Source organism: Xyrauchen texanus, chromosome 29 (assembly GCF_025860055.1).
Source record: "Xyrauchen texanus isolate HMW12.3.18 chromosome 29, RBS_HiC_50CHRs, whole genome shotgun sequence".
Lineage (NCBI taxonomy): Eukaryota > Metazoa > Chordata > Actinopteri > Cypriniformes > Catostomidae > Xyrauchen > Xyrauchen texanus.
The window spans coordinates 34,410,760-34,432,106 of NC_068304.1; the positions used below are offsets into that span (position 1 = coordinate 34,410,760).

Consider the following 21,347-nt stretch of genomic DNA (forward strand, 5'->3'; position numbering starts at 1 on the left):
CAGTTGAGCAGGTCTCTGTGAGCTCATCTGTTCCAGGCTCTGTCATCGGGTGGCTCTTACATAGCAACCAGAGTACCCAGTTGGAAAAATAAGAGAGCGCCATAATCACCCTGAGATTGGCTTGTACAGTAAAGCTCTAGATATCATTCCCACTCAGGGGAGGGGCATCGAATGAGCTGTGTGCCATGAGCAACTCCAATTAGCATTTCCTACACCTCCTCCTCAGTTTGCTTTAGCCGAGGGTAGAGTTACTATCAGTACTAGCACCCCACCCCACCCCATCCCAACTCTCTCTCTCCCCCTCTCTCTAAGCTAACATCAGAATGCCTTCTCTCACCTCAATGTGTTTGTCTGAGCATGAGGTACCCGGCCTACACACACAGCAGCAAGAATATCTGACAGATATCTGGAATGAGCTACAAGATGGCTTGAGATACTGTGATGTGATGGTCATTTGGAGGACTCCTGCTAATAGGAAAGAGTGGAAAGTGTCAATCAGTGGATTTGATCCTTGTGCATCTCCGCTGGCAATTCCTCAAATAATCAGTCCTGGAATCTCTGTACAGTCCTTGCTCAAAAAAGAAAGAGTGCTACAATTAACGGCCAGTCAGACTGTTTATGGCAAGTTGGTAGAAAACTGTAAAGAGAAGTTTTGTTTAACCACATAATGATGATATAACACTCATTTTGAGGACAAAAATATCAACATGAGCATGGAAATCAGTTTGGGGTGCTACTGTAATTACAACAGTGTTTACTACAGTCTACTACAGCTACAATGCATGAGCACACCGGAGCTAGGAAGCTAACATAAGACCACCATAAATTTGGACACTGTCGTTTTGACAAACTATACATTTTATTCCCAAAACATCAGCATGTATAGCCTGTTATATACATGTTAAATGTTGTATTACATGTATATAATATGACAACATTAAACGTCAGTAATGACAGAATATGAAGTTCAAAGGGTGTTAGCTCGTTACGCACTTTCGTAACAATAAGACTAATCATTTAGTGCCAAATGTCTATAGGACCTTGAGGAAGGTCACTCAAAAGAGCTTAAGAACTCTTCCTGAAATCTCTCTCATATTTTCACACTTGAAGTTGCATTAAAAAGATATATAGCTTATTATCGCAAGTGTCTCAGAGATGCAGCTCTTGATGGACAGTAATCCTTGATCTTTACTGCTTCTGTGGTCAGAGGTTTGCTGAGCCACACACAAATAAATCAAGCCCTGATTCATGTTTATAGAGCAGAGTAGGAGGAATATAATGTCATTACTGAATCACAGGCAAACAGCAAATGCAAAGAAGGCACAAGGTCAAACTCTGGCTGTGGACTGAACACAGGTCAGTTTTATAACAGATGGCACACCAGGATAAGGTTATGTTGCATTATGTTGTTCATTTTTGGAAAGGTATAAGCTATAGAGATAAGAAATTGTCTGCTGAGAGTGTTTAACTAAAATTACCTCTTCCTTGTGTCTTCTTACTGTTTCATCAACCGTTTTCCAAGGACAAATTGCACAGATAGAACAAGGCATGACTTCAAAGCGCTTTACTAGGCTTTATGGTCGGCACAGGGCGCATAATATCAGGCTTTGAAGTAAATAAAACATTTACTGGCAAAAAACAACAACAACAACAACAACAAAAAACAAAAAATACTTAAAAGGACAGTTCACCCACAAAGGAAAGTTCTCTCCTAATTTTCAATCGAAAATTAGATGTTTGGCAGAATGTAAGTGACTGACAGCCTCAGTCACTGGGTGAACTATCCGTTTAGGTAAGAACAACAACAGACAAAAGAGCCTGGACTAAATAAAATCGATATGAGAAATAGGAATAAAAACCAAATAAAAATATTTGAGGACACAAGAAAGCGGAAGAAACTAAGGAAATACAGAAACAGCCAGGATGCGGGGGGAGGGTGGAGGTGTGAGGAGGAGGTGGAGGAGAGGCAGACAGAGACGCAGGGATTTATCTGGGTTTGTGGTCAACCACATCAACAGGCTCAAGGCATTAAAAGAAAAAGGACTAAATGACTATTGAATTCAGTGAATCCTCAAATTCTACCTAAAGGAAAAGGTGACATTTGGATGTATACCAAAGCTATAATGAAAACACATAAAGTATTATTCCAGAAAACAAATGCAATACTGTCCAAAATCAAAACACAGGAAAACCGGTGAAATCAAATCATTTGTAGATATTCGTTCGTACAGTGGATATACATTGAAACTTACAATATCAATGTATTGACCACATCTAAACCCTTTGCATATGTGTAACTTAATAGACATACAAATCTTTATGAAACCTTTGACGACTAGTCAAATCACTGGAATCTTTGCAAGGGTACCAGGACTCTCATTTATCAGTAAATGAATGTGAAGCTTTGTCTGAGAAAGGCCTTTTTAATAGCAAAGTTATTTGGAATGAAATCCATATGGGACCAGTTCAAGTAAAGTCATTTGCACTCTTATATGGTTAAATGTAATTTTCAAAACAAGTATAAAATATATATGAAAAATTGTTAATTTTACAATGAGACGTTAACGTGTTTTAATAATTTACTGGTGTGTGTGTGTGTGTGTTTGTGTGTGTGTTTATGTGGTTTATGAGGACAATTTTTTAGGTTACAAACTGGAAAATTAGAACGGTATTATGCTATAAATGTAGTTTATTTCTAGTGTCCCCATAATTTAAATAGCTTAAAAAACATATTAAACGATGTATTATTGAAAATGTATAAATGCAGAATGTTTTTCAGTGAGGGTTAGGTTTAGGGGATAGAAGTTTGTACAGTATAAAATCATTATGTCTCTGGAAAGTCCTCATAATAATAGGTAGACCAACATGTGTGTGTGTGTGTGTGTGTGTGCAATGGTTTGACCAATCTTTATAAATACCACAGAGCAGAATAAAACCATTGTAAACTTAGGTAGAAGTATTAACTGCATTAAATAAATGTGATGGCAATCATTTAAGTAATTTATTATAAATAGAGAAAAATCAACTTATGAATATTCTATGAATCTCAAACAGGGATTTTCATTAATTGGTCAAACATGTTTTTTTGGTGGTGGCTTGCATACATGGTTGCGTGAATTTAGTTAATTACATAATAGCAATTAATTAATATTTAATACAATTAATTGTATTTTATGTTAACATTGGATATAGAAGATATTGTTTATCATCAAAGTATCTGGAATCAATTTGAATGACTATTAATAAAATATATACAGTATAATGTACATGGAATCTAACCAAACTTAATTCAATTAACACATTATTATTATCTATATGACTAGATATATCATTCTGGCTGTACCCACTAGATAGTCTAATAACTAGTTAGTCTAAAAGATTCCATTGTTGTGCAAATGAGAAGCACATTTAGCACTTATAAACCACCGAAGGCAAGACGAATATCATAAAATTTGCATGAGAAGCCCTACATTTTGTTTGAGCGGTCAATGAAAAATGTTCAGTGCAGGAAAAAAGGATTCGTAACAATTTGTACATAAAGTACAAATTAACTATTTTAAGTTGTTCATACATATAAGTGATATTGTTTCAGTGTCTACTCAAACATGCAAAAACATGTACTACACTTTACATATGAATCGCTTTGAATGATAATCAGACCATGTTGGAAACTAACATATAAAATGGGGTTGTTTTGTTTTAGTTTGTAATAACTATAATGGTGGGAAAGGAGCAATTGTTTTGAACGGTGGAAGTTTTACACTGTTGGGTAGTGGCAGAATACTACAGTACATGTTGCACCATCTAGCTACTACAGTACATAGACCACTCACTCTGCAACACGGATATGGTGGCTTGCGTTCGGATCCAGGTGCTGGCTGGGTTTTGGCGAAGGTCGTTGCGACGCGGGTCGTTGCTGGCTCGGCACTCGTAGACTCCGGCGTCCTCCAGCGTGAGGTGTGATATGGCCAGCACGCTGACACCGTTGGCACCATATGCTGTGTTGATCGACACCCGGCGTTTGCGGGCGCCGTCCCACAGCTGCTTGAAGGAGTCCGCCCGGTTAATATCAGCGTACCACCACTGGATCTCTGGCACTGGATTACCAACCACGTCGCAGTACAGCTCAAAGGCATCTCCCGTGAGCTTAATCTCTGACATTGGCGACTTCACAAACCCAGCTGGAGAGGAAGAGGGTTTCGGAGTGATGGGGGGGGGGGGGGTAGTGGAAAGGAAAACAGGGAAAAGGTAGAAGAAGGTTTAAAAGAACAGGGTGGAAAAGAAAAGAAATGCAAGAAGAAATCGGAGCCAGTTGGAAAACAAAAAGGAATAATGATTAAACAGCAAATCAAGAAGAAACAAGCCACAAATCATAAATGGAAAAGAAAAGTTGTAATATAGTAGAAGACAGAATAAAAGAGGAAAATGTGAATACATCAGTGAGAAACAGATTAATGGACCCTTGGACACTCTTCATTTGAAAGCACGTTACAATATGACCTTCAACTCTTGATGGGCTCTGGCCAACATCAGCTCAAAAGCAAATCAGAGGAGATTATCTTAAAGGAATAGTTCACCCAAAAATGGAAATTCTGTCAATATTTACTCACCCTTATGCTGTTGTTTATTTCCATGGAACACAAAAGCTGAATTAAGTAAATTATTAATTTACTACTTATTACTAAGTTCATATAGGGACCACATCTGTCAAACTCCCAAAAGGACCATAAAATTGCATCCATACGACTAAAGAGTTCCGGAGTCATATGATAGCTTTGTATGCTTGGTGCCAGATTTGATGTCATCCATCCATCCATCGTCAACCGCTTATCCTGTGTACAGGGTCGCGGGGGGCTGGAGCCTATCCCAGCTAACATTGGGCGAAAGGCGGGGGACACCCTGGACAGGTCGCCAGTCCATCGCAGGGCCACACATAGACAGACATACACTCACACTCACCTCCACATCCACATCCACATCCACATCCACACCTAGGGCAATTTTTGGAGACACCAATTAACCTAGCCTGCATGTCTTTTGGATGGTGGGAGGAAGCCGGAGTACCCGGAGAGAACCCACGCAGACACAGGGAGAACATGCAAACTCCACACAGAAAGGCCGGGGCAACCAGGGTTTGAACCCATGACCTTCTTGCTGTGAGGCGACAGTGCTAACCGCTGCACCACCGTGCCGCCCGTAGATTTGATGTCATTGATGCAAAAACACCATTGGTTCTTATATCACAACTAAATGTGACAGATATAAACAGAATAGAGAATAATATCTGAGAGCTGCAGAAGAGGGGAATATATATTTTCCAGTTTGGAGCTTAACAGACTAGTTCACTTTGAAATAATTTTCTTTAAAAAACTACACCTTTTGTGTTCCATGAAAGAAAGAAGGTCATACAGGTTTGGACAAAGATGAGGGTGAGAAAATAATGACAACATTTCCTTTTTTTGTTGAACTATTCCTTCAAGACTGACTCTTCTGTGTCTCCTCATTCTCCTGAATGTTTTCATGAAGTCAGATCCTTATTTTTGTAATATATTTGCCCATTCAGGAATTAACCACTTAAATTGATGTGCTATCCGTTGTACCACATATCTTTGACAAATGATAAACCGCAGGATAAGAGAAGAAATAATTTGCACATAATGAATATATAAAGTCTGTAAGGACCGTTTGAGGCATTGCATTATTCTGTGCATTGGCAGGATAATTTACACAGTCCATCTCAAGATGCTTAAGGAAACCGCTATTCTCCCTTTAACATGTCTTCCGTGCAATTTTTCCCTGTCCTCTTTTTGGTGGAAAATACAGAGTGGATAAGTAGTTATGTAGAATAAAACAATTCTTTAATATAATAATTCATTTGAAAAAGTTCTGCCAGATATGTAAGCGCAGCGTAGTTCACGAGTAGCGGGAAGACTAGCAGCTGTACATCATCGCACCATTGGCTGGGTAATTCCCAGCCAATCAAATGTAAGCCATTGCTTTATAAGTCTGCTCACAATCTATCAAATTGCTGTTTCAGTGTGCTAATGCAGCAACCTCCACCACCCCACCACCACCAGCTGAGTCCCGTCCTGCACAGGGTTAGGCTCCTCGCCCCTGCCTCCTATCTCCGGCAGGATATTATGGTTCTGATTACTACAACTTCGGACCGCCAGACGGGGCCTACGCCAAAGAGAGACATTACTTTTCTGTTTTATATTCATCAAATAAATGTCATATTCAATTTCATTCAAGTCTGCGAGTCTTCCTGATAGAAATTGTTTTCCAGGTAGCCTCTAAGGCTCTCATAGTGATGGGCCAATATACAGTTTAGGGCAGGCAATTTAAACCTATGCTGACTGGCCGATTAAGACTAGTCATTCCACCCAATGTCAGTTCCAAAATCTACCGACAATTTTGCCGATGGTTAATGCAGAATTTCTGTTTTCAAATATATTTGAATGAATTTTGAGTAAATGTTATGTAAAATACCTTTAAATACTTACATTTAAAATATGTTTACTGTGTAACAGTTTTACAGTTACATTTGTCCTATTAGCTTGCTGTACATGTAATATTAATCCTGTCACTAGGGGGCGCTCTGGCCAGTGAGATTCCTGGTAGCATAAAAAGGATAGGAGAAGTAGTATGAGGAAGGAAGGATGTGTTAACCACATGGAGAAGCTTTCTCACCAAGGTCTTGTATTTTTTCCATGATTTGAGGAACCTGAGGTTCCTAAACTCAAATGTAATTACTTTTGTTTGTATATGTGATGTTAGGTAAAGTTTATGTAGATGAGATGTAAATGTGTTAATGATAGCACTAAGTTTGCTTGTTTGATGCAGAGGGTTCAACGGGCAGGCATGAGGGGACAGTTCAACTATAGCTAGGACCTTGACCAAAATGGGATTAATTGTCTTCGTTTTACCAACAACACTTGTCATCTATTTCACAAGCTACAGTTTGTTTATATTACCAACAGCCATGTGGAAGCTCGATTTCAGGCAGATGTGGCCTCATCAATACTGCACTTAAATGCTGTTTTATCTTGCTCTTGTTACTCTTAAGACTGAGTTCTTGGTAGCCAAAGACACTACTATGAAAGTATGAACTAGTTTGACGTTTGCCTTGCAACTGAATGACTATGCACTTTGTATGTTTACTGACTGTGTGGTGATTGGTGGTGGAATACACATGGCTCTTTGAAACGTGAAAGTCTCTGGTCCCCTAATTCATTATGTAGCACACGCTCAAAAGCGTGTGTTACAACATCTTATTTGCTATTACTAAATTGCATTATATAACACATTTAAAACACCACGGTTGACCCCTTTGATTAAGAAATAATACATTATTTTGCAAAAAATCCAACTCCAGATGCTAAAAACACTGGCACATCTCTCATATTCTGGGAAATGCTGATAATGAAGAGATGATTCCCTTCCAGAAAAAGTTATTATGGTAACGGATTACTGGGCCTGTAAATGAAATGAATTATGAATGCTTCTAGAGTTTACACTTCCACAGCTTTAACGGTGAGATTTACCACAGCAGCACTAACATCGGGCCTACTTGCAGCTTGATTACTGTCGAGCCCTCTTGGTGTTTAAATATTTCCTGTTTATCGTACCACTATCAGTTTGTCACGAGTATCAGCGAGTTGTCAGAGCTGACTAATGCACAGGTGGCATTAGCGGCAAACATGCAACCTTAGTCACATGCAGTCTGGCTGAGATGTGGTTGAATTACACCCTCTGTTCATCCTTTAATCTACAGTCCCCCTTCTAGTTAATCACAGAATCTCACACAAAGATTATATACAGTATTACTACTTTGTCACTGATGATTCTCATAAAACTCCTTGGTGAAATAAAAATGGACACAAATGAGTCAATAGTTGACATTCAGTAAGTGTATAGCGCTGTTATATTGATATGCATAGCATAGCTCAGATCATTTGATGAGAAATGTTTGAGTTCACAATGAGATCTCTGACTTTGGATTGCAGACTTTGCCAATCTGATCAACGTTTGAGACATTTTTGAGATCTCTACTGAAACTATACGTGTGATTACTGTGGTCTTTCTCTCAGGAGAAACATCTGAGAAGCAGGATCTCATTGCTATGTAGGAGATATTGAAGAGATCTCGTTTGTGATTTGTCTTTCCTCAGGATACAAATCCAAAATATTACCTCATATTTACAAGACAACAGAGCTCATAATGTTTCTAAACTGCAGTTCAGCTACAATATTTTAGCCTCTGGGAATGATAAATGTTGTCATTGACGCTAGGCTAGGTTTGCCTCCAAATACAAGCGACCGCTCAAGATGGGACCATCATTCCAGTACGTTTGGACTCTGCACTCACTTTGAGCAGTAAAACGGGTCTATTTTAGGGGCATATTTGGCCCATGTTGAAACTCATCTGAGTTAGCAGTCATCTCTATCAACAACAATATTGGGATAGTGATTTCACAATTTACACTCAAGAAAGGAAAGTTTTTGCAAGTCATCCAAGCTGACTGAGGAGGTGTCTGACATTTAATCAACTCATAATTGACTAATTAACTGCTGCTCAGAAATTATCCTGGATATCGTTCAAATATTAATCTTATACACAAATATAAACAGATTGTTCCTGTCCTGGAATAGGATTGGTCAGCATTCCAGTCGTGCTAATATACACAATATGGTAACACCTATGACGTGAAACTAGAGGTAGACCGATAAATCTGTTTTACCGATTAATAGGTGCCAATAGTTTCTTTTTGCAACTATCGTTATGTGCAAAAATCTATGGCGATAGTTTTTTCATCATTTCAAAATAAGAGTCCCCATTGTGTTTTAGGTTTGTTTATACTTAAAGTCCCACGCTATGCACCAAATTCTATAGTTATGTTCAGGATTTTTGGTTTCAGGTTATGTTTCCGTTGTATCTGGGATATAATTAATTGAAGACTCTTTGTCTGAGCCCGTCATAGTAAGGAAAGAACAAGATATTTTTTTGACACTTCAAATAAATTGTAAAAATGGCTGAATAATCAGTTATCAGCCTTTCCCACCATCTTAGTTATAGGTATCAGCAAAATTCACTCTCAGTCAACCTCTATGTACACATGTTTACAAGCTATGGTGTATATCACTGCACAGCACACATAGAGACCAATTATTAACCTTAATCAGAGAGAGTATATCTTCTAACAGAATGACATTCATGGAATTGCTTGAGAAAATAATGTTTTAATGACAATTTTTGGTCCTTGAAATAACCTTTTTATAAAAGCAATAAGATATACAAGGCTGGTTAAAATTATTTAATGTGAACCAGTGGCCAAATTGCTATTTTTTCATTGTTTTAGGCAAGTAATCACACAGGAATTCAATGTCGAGTAAATTCATATGCAGTAATAAAGGTTACATCAACAATAGCATATGAAGATCGATTTAAAGTGTTACCATACCATAATAATCTCTTTTTTAGTTACAAGCAAAAGGACAAATATAGACATGATATGATAGATTGTTCCCTCTCACGTTATGGCAACATGCACATGCAGTGATTCTCAGTTCCTTCTCTAACTGATAAAAGTAATTAGGTGAGCATTACACAGACTCTGAAGGAAGCCAGTGTGTGTGGAGCGAGCTATGAAAAGACACAATTTTCACTTCCCTGCCTGAGGCACGATCATATGAGCCATAATTATATTCTCTGAATTAAGACATCTGTGTCTGTAGTTTTCACCCACCCTAACAACCAGAACAGGTTTTCACACCTTGTCTACTGGAGCACGATTCTCCACACAGCTCTCTGGGAACAGAAACATCTAGAACATTGTCTCCAAGCGAGCAGTGCTTATCAAGTGCACATTATCAATGTGCACCTTTCAGAGAAATCAACTTATGCTCCTTTAAGTGATGTAATTCTGAGTGGGAGATCTTTGATACATCGTCCAATCATATTTAAGCATAATTCAATTCCAGGCTATGTCGGTGATTATAGAGCTGTTCAACATCTGAACACGGCTAACCAGCATTTAAGACGAACCCCAAACTCTAAAAGAGGATAAATGTACAATCAACATACTGTAACCACTAAATGCAAACAATAAAACTGTTAGGATAGCAAAATAAATAGCCTGATTTATGATGATAACTTTTAAAAGAGAGGAGAAACCCCTTCCCATCTTTTCTTGTTGACATCCAAGGCTGTGCAACCAATTAAAGTGTATTGTATTTTCTGGTAATTATTTGCCACTTGGTATTATGGCTAATACGTATACAATAGTTGGCCCACTGTTTGTTTGTTTGTTTGTTTGTTTGTTTGTTTGTTTGTTTGTTTTGGAAAATCACACATCTGCTGTTGTTATATTAATTTACAAAATGGTCAACTTTCCCATTATGCCCCTCATTTACTTTGTATAATGTTTGGCCAATGCTGTTCATGGCAATATTAATACATTTCATGTTTAAGTTTAAGGATATTTTCATGTCTTTGGTACAATAAAGAATTTTGGTTCTGTGTTGGATCTCCACTTGATGGCCAATCTAGTAAAATCTGGTTCCTGTGGCAAAACCACTACTGCAATGGATAAGAGAAAACAAGCTATAACACTCTCATGTGACCGGCAGCAATAGATGCCAACTTAAGAAAGGCATTTTACAGTGGCATTTGGCAGCTTGTAAGTGTTAATAGGATAATTTATATCTGTGCCATGTGAAGCATCACTTGAGTTTTCACCCCTCCGATGGGAACTGCAACTCCCTAGAGCACAATAAACCACACAGCAACAGACCCCAGTCTGCCCACCTGTCTGTCTGCCAACAACTACATTTTAATCAGATTCACTCTGATGCAACATTTACACACATGAGTGTTTTGTAGGTGTATTCTAACATTATATCTTTTTTTGAAGACTTCCTTCTAACATCTTTCGCAAATTGAATGTTGAGTATCAAACACAGGTGGTAAGAATGAGTAATTTTGTTCTATAGCCCATAGATACTCTTAAAGGCTCACTAAATTGTTACATGAATACTTGTTAAATCTCAGCTGGCATTCTGAGTTACTGCACTGCTCAATTTCGAACAACATGAACTGTGTCTGTTTAAATACAGACTGTATTTTGACTGTTTTAAAGACTGTTTTTATGCATAAGATATAAGCATATCCGCCTTAACAAGCTTTAATAATGATTGGAATTAGCATCTCACATACTTGCATCTCAATAGCTCTGGGTTTCTGTCATGACAGTCTGTACTCACCCTCATGTTGTTACAAATTCGTATGACTTTGTCACAAAAACAAGAAATTTCACAATGCACTTTTTCTCATAAACCAAAAGCAATAATAAAATCACCATAAAAAGAGTTAATTATAACTCTATATTCTATATTATTCTTTTGAAGATGTGCAATAGCCTTGTATGAAGAACAGAATAACATTTTTGTCATTATTCACTGAAAATCTTCCCCTCCATTGCAGCTCTTATTACATGCATATTCAAACTTCAAAAGTTTGATTCAAAACTTCTCACTTTTGAAAGAAAGTCATACAGATTTGGAATGGCTTGAGGGTGAATAAATTATGTGTAGATTTTTTTGGGACAAACTACCCACCCATGTTGAGTCACACGGCTGTTGGCCGAGGATGTCATAGTAACTCATGTGCTATTTATACTCAGTAGAGAGCCTTGAGTTTTAAGCTATATTGTGAATTGTTCATGAGGCTACATTAGACATGCTCCATAAACATATTCACGCCCCACACCACAACCAATCCTCCATTCCTTCAGAGTTAGATTATGGTCTGTTTTGGAATGTAATAGAAAACCACACGACACTGTGTGCATGACAAACAAAACCAACCTATAAACCCTGTCCATTAAGAGATAATGTATTCCCTTCCACAAAAAAAATAAAAAAAGACTACAAAGCCACAGTTCTGTGCTCCGCGAGTCTGTTCTAATAATAGAAGCATGCAGCAGACTGAGGCAAAGCCATTTACAGTCCTGCAGATATCTGTTGCTGCTATCATTTGTGCACTACACAGTCAGTGCTGTTTCAGGGCTTCACCTAGGTCACACATACAATGCATACATCTTGATTTGTGTAATCAGATTAATTTAATGATTTAATAGTAAAAGGGGCTGAATATATTGCACCATGTAAAAGAAGCGATTGCACGACGGTATCTCTCTAGGTTATCTGTCTGCACTCCAAGTGACACATATCCAAAAAATTAAAGGTGCATTCAGTAATTTTGGGGCTAATTTTAAAAGTTTTACACATTAACAAATGAGTTGTGTTTTTGTGAAGAGTGATCTGAATGGTGTACACTCACATGAGATGAAGACTTTACTCATAATAGTTTTCTATAAAAAGTGTTTTTATTGTACATGGTGCGGGTCACACCTTCAATGTGTGTCGCCATGTTGAAATGACATGGTGAAAATCCTTGCGCTCACTGGCTGCCGCCTATATAGATACGTTTCTATGCTTAGTGCAGTGCTGTTTGGTGATACGAAGAGCAAAAGAAAACAATGGGTCACTTATTATCATGCTTAAGAAGCAGAGACAACAGGAGTTTCAGTAGCTGTACTGCCGAAGAAGCGAGCAGACAGAAAGTCTGGCAGAGGTAAAAAAACAAGAGTAAACATTGGTATGGCATACAAAAGGTGGAAAGATTTGATGACGGAGAAAAACATGAGTAGTGATGCAGATGTTGCTTCTTTTTTGTTGGACAGGTAAGACATTATTAATAGATTAGACCACTCGCTAAAATAGTGCCAGGGGAATTTACAGAAAACTCATTCAAGTTTCCCTCTAAATAATTACGTGTATAGTCAATGTATGTTAGTATTGGAAGGTTTTCAGTGGCGTTTACAAATGCAACCGTAAATTAACGTGGAATTGAATTGTATTTATCTCAGTTATTGTAAGGGGGGTCATCTACTTCCACCTAGATGAAATGGCACAAGTCTTCATTCGTTTAGTAACTTGGCTCAGCAATTGTTGTGGATTTTGAGACATTGGTTTGCTTGGAAACCAAACGAGTTCTTTACAATGAGTACAATTCCAATCTTTCCTATGCCATAACATTATGTATCGCTAGATAATTGAGGATTATTTCACACTAACATTTATCTTAAAAAGGTAATAACTGTTTTTAGTCTCCAAAGATTATTGATATGAGCGACGATAATAATCTGTCTTTAACTGTAGAAGTCTGATAGCTTGAATTCTGATGTTTGTTTTTAGGCAAAGCCTAAAGTATTATAGTAGTATTAAATAACTTTAGAAATTACCTCAAACTCTAACATATTCCAGATGCAAATTATATTCCAAAACTTGCGTAGGCAGCTTATCCACTTCGATAAATGGCAGTACAGTGTCTAACACCACTGACGTATTGGTACTTAAAGTACACTTAAAAGAGCAATGCTAACGCTAGCTAGAGAACTAGCAAAAAACTTGCAAAAAATTACTTTCCAAAGTCATTATGGTTTCTCAAACTCTTCCCTCCTCTTCTATTGTTTGAGTCAGTGTTGCTGTGTCAGGCTGGTTAGAGTGCTCAAACAAAGAGAGCAATGTATGGATAGCACCAAAGTGTTTACACTTTTCAAGGGAATCAACCTACATATGGTTTACTAATAGTTACGGAAGGCAACAAACCCTTGAAATAACTTCAGAGTTTTTTTGAGGCTCTTAGCAAGTAAAGAGTTGAACTACTGAACTAATCGGTAATTATTACTATAGGGCGAACAATTGGTCATTGGCCGACACTGTTGGGCCATTATTTAAATGAGTTTTTTCCCCACACCGTTGTACCAGCAATGTCAGATATATCCGCTCCCAAATGGTTCGTTAAAAAAATGTCCTTTCTAAGTGGGCAGTTCTCGGCCAGAATTAGCTGCAAAAAGGTCCAGAGGTTATGCCAACAGTCTAAACGAACATGACCACTAATAACTAAGTGGTCTAACTAACACACACACACACACACACACACACACTCATGTTGTGTTTCCATGTTTTATGGGGACTTTCCATAGACATAATGGTTTTTATACTGTACAAACTTTATATTCTATCCCCTAAACCTAACCCTACCCCTAAACCTAACCCCCACAGAAAACTTTCTGCATTTTTACATTTTCAAAAAACATAATTTAGTATGATTTATAAGCCGTTTTCCTCATGGGGACCGACAAAATGTCCCCACAAGGTCAAAAATTTCGGTTTTACTATCCTTATGGGGACATTTGGTCCCCAAAGTGATAAATACACGCACACACACACACACACACACACACACACACACACACACACACACACACACACACACACACACACACACACACACACACAGATGTTGTGTTTCCATGTTTTATGGGGACTTTCCATAGACATAATGGTTTTTATACTGTACAAACTTTATATTCTATCCCCTAAACCTAACCCTACCCCTAAACCTAACCCTCACAGAAAACATTCTGCATTTTTACATTTTCAAAAAACATAATTTAGTATGATTTATAAGCTGTTTTCCTCATGGGGACCGACAAAATGTCCCCACAAGGTCAAATATTTCGGGTTTTACTATCCTTATGGGGACATTTGGTCCCCACAAAGTGATAAATACACACTCACACATATATACACACACACACACACACACACACACACACACACATTTTATTTGTTTGGAATAATATACTACAGGGGTGCTCACACATTTATGGCATGAGATCTACTTTTTCATAATGATATTACAGTAAGATCTACCATGCACAATTTATATATACATTGTAGGTTAACTGTTGTCATGACACCAACATTTCAGTAGTCAGACCAATACCAGTTAAATGTATTGATTCTCGATGCAAAAATTAATACAGACTAATTTGTTAATTGGGTAAAAATTATTTCAAGTAATTATTCAAGACAAGGAAACATTCAATAATAAAATAAGAAAAAGCAAACAGTGCTTAAAATCTGTAACAGCAGTATCAAGTATTCAAGTAAACATTCTTACATTCTCATGGATTACATATCTTCCATTTATGATTAAAACACATTCATATTTTATTTGAAAGCTTCTAAAGTTATCCAGCCAAGAGCAATGAATAATTTTCTTGTTATTGTTAATATTACTGACAGAGATGGTGGCAAGTCTATCAGGCTGCATTTACACTGCAAGTTGTAAGGCACAGAATCTGCTTTTTTGATATTACGTTTAGTATTTACGCTTACTTCAGACATAACTGAATATTTTTCTATCAATGCTTCAATAAGAAATGTAATTGACCATCACACAGGCACGTCTGCATTACGTGAGTGCTCTCACAACATGCACACACAACCGTTTGTGCTCTCTATCAGACAATGTGAGTTTCCAAAACTAATGATGGTAGGGGAAGAGTCATTTACATTCATGACCTATACCTGATTGGTTGATTCAGTACTATTTATCAGGGGAGAGCTACCTGATTGGTCGGATAAACTACAGCTCTACCCCTAATCGTAACCGTAACCAATCAGAAATGAGTCTTCTCCTGCCATCCTATATTTTGGAAATCCATATGCGTGAGGGTCGAAATTAGGAAATAAAAAGTGATCTTTAAGAGTTATTTGAGTAGTTTCTCTCTCTACTCCATTTCCCCATTTGACCTGTTAATGAGATCGGTGGTTGTCTTATGATCGACTAGTCGATCGCAATCAAAGTAATGAGCACCCCTGGTATATTAACTTACTACTTACTAAATTCTATGCTGCATACATATATTTTTCAAATTTGATCAAATAGTAAAACAGTAGGAATTATTTCACGCTATCTGTTTCAGGCAGTAGTATGGTACATTCTTGTCACATGACCTCATTACTTTAAATGTCAGTGGCGTCAAGTTATCTATCATCTTGGAAATAAAAAATGGTTACTATATATTTTTTATTAAATTTTTTGTAAAAATGTCTTAAATAATGGGAAATGGGAAAAATTGTAGCTTACATTACTTTCGGTATATTCATCACATTACAATGTAAGGTAGAGTGCATCACATTAAAGTCGGCATGAAATGAAAATTCACCCTATCTATTTTCTAAATGCATGTTATTGATATTATTGTGAATGATTCCCATGCATATTTTTTTTTAATCTTTAATCAAAATGTAATAACTCGATCTTCCAGTGAAACTTCTCCAGTCATTTAGTCTGCTTAAACCCTGCCCCTTTCTTATAAATACCACAACCTTGTGTAGAGTTGAACGAAGCGTCAATTGCATGTTGGTGAAGATGGCAAGGTGTATTTTCGTCTGTTTTCCTTTAAAACTATTGTTCCTTATCCCAAACTTCCTTGGCTATGGGTCAGCTGGCTTTAATTTACATTTCAAATGAGGAGGAAAATGGCAAATTTGCAGATGTGTTCGAGACATTTCATGCCTGAATTGCTGAGGTGATCACTAATGGATACAATACTTCGGATACCTCTGGAATTTATTTATATTTTTGAATGCAGTTATTTTGGGAAGCACAGTTATTTTTTTTCTTCTTTATATTTAGTGTATTGTGATTCAAAACCTTAAAATATGGTTATCTTTTACTCACAAATGTTTCATTTGCTACAGCCTTTTCGTAAGCAAAGACAAGATGTGCTTGTGTGTTTATGTTGTCAGTTTGATCATAAATGTGTTGAGATTGCTGCTCAATTTCACCGATATTGGAGCACCGCAGCACCGCAGCACGGGCGAAGGGGTGTGTGTGTCCACTGCAAACTCGCATACAGATCTGCCTCCGTTCCGTTAAGGAACGCCCATATTTTCACAATCCAATCAACAACCAATAAATTAACTCAAAACCCTGCCCCACATTTTTTTCCTGTTCGATTAGCTGCTTCACTCTGAAATAAGTCACAATACAGAAGTAAAGTCGGTCGTAACTTCAGTTTCATGCTGACTTCAAGGGATCCATTATTCCACACAGTATGCTCTGTTGCATACTGCACACTTTGGCAAATGTAGTAGGTGTCCAAGTATTCTATGCATTCAGAAAATGTGTATACTGTGCACACTATACATTCTATATATTGCAATAATAGTAGGGATGCAATGGTACATGTATCTGCACTGAATCAAATGGATACAGGGCCTTTAATACGGTACATGCAATCACACTAATTATTACATATCTTAGCATGCGTGAAACCAATATAAAAACAACATATAATGATCAACACAAACTGCATAGAACTAAAATGAAAAAAGAGCAACACAGGACCGCATGGAATCAAAACTTAACAGAACAGAGTGCCAGATGTTACACTAGACTATCAATGTAACTAACCTTGGACCGTCTCTTCATGTTATCTACACACTCAGGTGAGGCACTGTCTATAAATAAAAACAGTCATCTGTACTCCGTGAAGAATCTGCATGTTTTTTTTTTACCATTTTTACAAATGTAATACCTTAAACCTTACATTACATTACATTAAGAATATACGCCGACGTCGAATCGTGGAACACTTCCACGATCAGGAAAAAAGTGGATATCTTATCTGTGCCTCCCACTGAACGTGCTTAGATCCGATTCAATTTGGAACAGCCTTTCTGTGCTGGGTTAAAGCGATAATAAACGCCATAGAAGTTTTTATTGCAGCAGATCTGCGACCACCCTCAGTTGTAGAGAACACAGGATTTAAGCATATGCCTAATGTGCATGAGCCCCGTTATAAAGTTCCTACAAGAACACATTTCAGCAATTCTGTAGTGCCCACTCTGTATAAACAAACACATGCTGTAATTGTCCAACAGGGGACATTGTCAGTGCTAACAGATCCACCCTCTCCTCTGTTAATGTGTATATTCTGATTTTCCCGAAAAAAGAAAACAAAATGTGAAAATTGAGTGATAAGTGGTAAGCTGAAAGGCAAAAGCCCGCTGAAAAAACAGCTAATACCAGCCAACCAGCTAAGGCTGCTTTTAGCTGTTTTTTTTTCAGCAGGGAAGACACAGAAATCTGCACTCATGTCACAATTTTGTTACAATTATTATAATTGCACTTTTTTCCTTTTATTAATATTTATGTTTTTAAACAATGTGCAAATAATAGGTTCTTAAGTTTTGTTTTGTATTTTTTTTAATAGTGCAGTCATGTACAAATGACCCTTCACAATAAGAATTGTTTCAAAGTAAACATAAAAAAAAAAGATTCTTTGTTTTCGCTGCTGTACCAAAACCGTATCAAACAGTGACCCCAAAAACCGAGGTATGTACCGAACTGTGAATTTTGAGTACCGTTTCATCCTTCAGTAATAGTAAGAGTAATATGTTAGTAAGCTTTTCCAAACATTGCCAATGTCTGTATCGGGCCCTAATGTCTTCAAACAGGACGTTTATATCCATTCTATACTTTTCACTAAAATAAAAAGGTTCTTCTTTACCAAGCACTGGAAAAAATTATAATGAATATTTAGCTAAAGCTACCTTAAGTGTAAAGGATTCATTTCTACCAGTAGCCTGTGTATCTACCACCACAGACGTCCGGTCTAGTCGGGGTGCTCAGAAAGAGCAAAGTTTTTAAAGTGCTTATACTCTTCAGGAAGTCAAACTACCAAATGAATAACTCAGTAGCGGTACTAGCTTGTATGGCACCCTGGGTGAAAACCCTCTTCAGCCCCCCACAACAAAAGATGGCGCCCTGGGCTGCTGCCCATGTCACCCCTGCCTAAATCTGCCCTGGGCTAACTTATAGTTGGACTCTGCATGTTAAATCAGATAGGAGAATGTATTTTAACTACACCTGACCCTTAAAAATTACTTTCATTGTGCAACCCAATTTATTGAGATTAATTCGGTCCTATTTGTTTTTTTTATAAAACCAATTAATTTACAAACAATTTGAAGTGAATTTTTTCATATTAAATTGAAAGGTAAATTGGCTTAACATTTTAAACAGTGAGATATGCATCCAAAATAAGCTTCTACTAAGTCTGAGGTTTACATTTGGGTCATGCTCACAATAAAGTGATGTGGTACACAAAAACAACATTTTGGACATAAAGGTGACTGGTAACTCTCTCTCTCTCTCTCTCTCTCTCTCTCTCTCTCTTGTTTTTATTTTTCTAGTGGTTAAAGAGGGAATACCCCTGGCCTTGTTTATCTGCAGGTGATGTATCTGCCCTCTCCTGGTCAGGGCTGTGATACTCCAGAATGTAAAGTCAGAGTCATGCCTTCAGGGACACACACTAAGCAGTGTGGTCATTATTTGGTGCTCACAAAGCCTTTGGAATTCTATTTCTGCTCATTTTAAAATCAGCACTCACCTACAGTAGAATCACTTGCACATATAGCTCTTACATTATTGTTTTGTGTGTCCTCTTGCACATTAATTAATTAAAATAATCCTTTTATGAGGCTATACATTAATTACTAGCAATATTAGGACATTAGAATGTTCCTATTATAAGTAATATAAATATTATCTCTCAAAAAATGAGTCGTGAAATCTCTTGCTGTGCAGTGAATGTCAGTTTGAAGGGTGAAACCCCACGATGAGTGTAAACAACACATATTACTCAAGAGAATATGTACATAAGAAAACACTCCTTAAATCAACCTTACACTATAAAAATAATGCTTCCCTAAAACCAGAATTTTAAAATGTCTTTGTCAAAAGAACAAAAACAAAAAAATGTCTAGCTAAAATGATCAGTCGCAAATGGGAGATCCAAGATATCAATTATTATATAAAATAAACTCATTCCCACATCACTCGACTGAATGCATGGATGGCATGCATACACTTATTGCACGGGATTTCCAATGCTATATCCCATCAAAATAAACATTTTGTCTCTGTATAATAATAAAAAATGCTCGACCTCTAACCTACGCGTCCCTAAAGCAGATTACACAGAGATCCCGGACGCGCGATTCCAGTGATGCTTACCGTTCTGAGATGACACATATTGGAGCATAACGTTTCCAACGATGAGAACCATCGACAGCATCCGTGTGACGGAGAACATCCTGGAAGATGAAAGACGGGACACGGCAGTCGGATGCTGGAGAGAGAACAGCTTCAGATACGGAGGATGGTGGAAGACAGCGGAGGGTAAGAGAGAAATCCGATAGGCGCTGTTGGCTCTGCACGCCTATGCTGGAGCATGGAGGATGGATGGATGGATGGGGATAGCTGGTGCTGATGCTGGGTGCTCAGGGATGCGGATGATGCTGCTGCTGGGCCATCGGGGTGTCCGTCATCGCGGAGAACCTTCAGCTGACAATGCGCACACCCCGCGGCTCATTCAAGCGCATCATCAGCTGTCGTTGCGCGCTCTGCCCTCGGGCGACTCAAGCGCGTCAGTTCTGCGCAGCGGCAACGCAGAACGGGTAACCTTCACATACCATGGTGGTGGTTGAGGAAAGTCCCCTGTTCACTATGTAAAGCGCTTTGAGTGTAGTGTCAGCATAGCACTATATAAATGTAACATTAATTAATTCATAGAATGGTCATAAGTTAAGTGATGTAACATAGACTCTTTATGATCCAAGTACTGTATAGTTGACGTTAAGACTTTAATCAGGGCCTTGTAAGCAGCCGCTTAGGGCCCCTGAACCACCAGGGGGCCCTGCGAAGCAAGGTAGCTTTATATATACTAAAAGCTGCAAGCAAGGTTCAGGCAGTTAATGGATAGTGGAAAAATTAGATAGGGGGCCCCCTTGTGGCTCGAGAGGGAAGGTGGAATGTAACTGCAAAGAGAGAGTTGTACATATATGTGACAGGTACGTCACGCTAAAAGGGTTTTTCGTCATCATAAAGTACACCTAGAAGTTGGGAGTGGAAAAAATAAAAAGGAAGGACAAGAAACGCAGCCAGACCACAGGTAAGAAATGAATGTAGGCTTAGCCTACCTGTGGCGTTTGTTCGTTGTCATGCATTAAATTGCAGCATTTAGTAAGCTATCATTTAGCAGTTGTGTCCCGTTGTATATGTACTTATTTATTGTTATTTATAGTCATTAATTGTTCATTTGTATAGTTAATTCTTGTTAATTTATTGTAATTTTTTGGTTCATTTATTGTTATGTTTTGCATTTTGTGTTATTAATATATTCAAATTTTAAGTTAATATATTCAAATTTGTTGAAGACCGTATTGTGGTGTCATTCTTTGTTAGGATTTTGCTTAGGGCCCCCATATGCTCAGAAAGAGCCTTTATTTTAATGATATAATTCTGCGCTCATAAGTGGGAATTCTCATCAGCTCTAAAAGACTTACTGAATGCCTCTATTATTTTTTCTGTTGTTTTCAGTGTTTTTCTCCTTTCTAGTGCAGTTTTTGTTTTATGTGCTT

At 37.7% G+C, this 21,347-nt stretch overlaps 1 protein-coding gene across 3 annotated transcripts in view; it reads right to left on the reverse strand.

Annotated features, from left to right (window-relative positions):
* LOC127623310 (neuroplastin-like) overlaps positions 1-20,310 on the reverse strand; it is a 55,604-nt gene extending 35,294 nt beyond the window's left edge. For 2 of the 3 annotated variants that reach the window (XM_052097716.1, XM_052097715.1), the window contains exons 1-2: positions 19,942-20,309; positions 3,834-4,181 (exon numbers count right to left, since the gene is read on the reverse strand). In XM_052097716.1, coding sequence (XP_051953676.1) covers positions 3,834-4,181; positions 19,942-20,020 — 427 coding nt within the window. In that variant the 5' untranslated portion in view covers positions 20,021-20,309. Of the gene's footprint in view, positions 1-3,833; positions 4,182-19,941 lie in introns of all 3 variants that reach the window. The other variant, XM_052097717.1, reaches the window with a different exon arrangement.
* Positions 20,311-21,347: the final 1,037 nt, after the last annotated feature.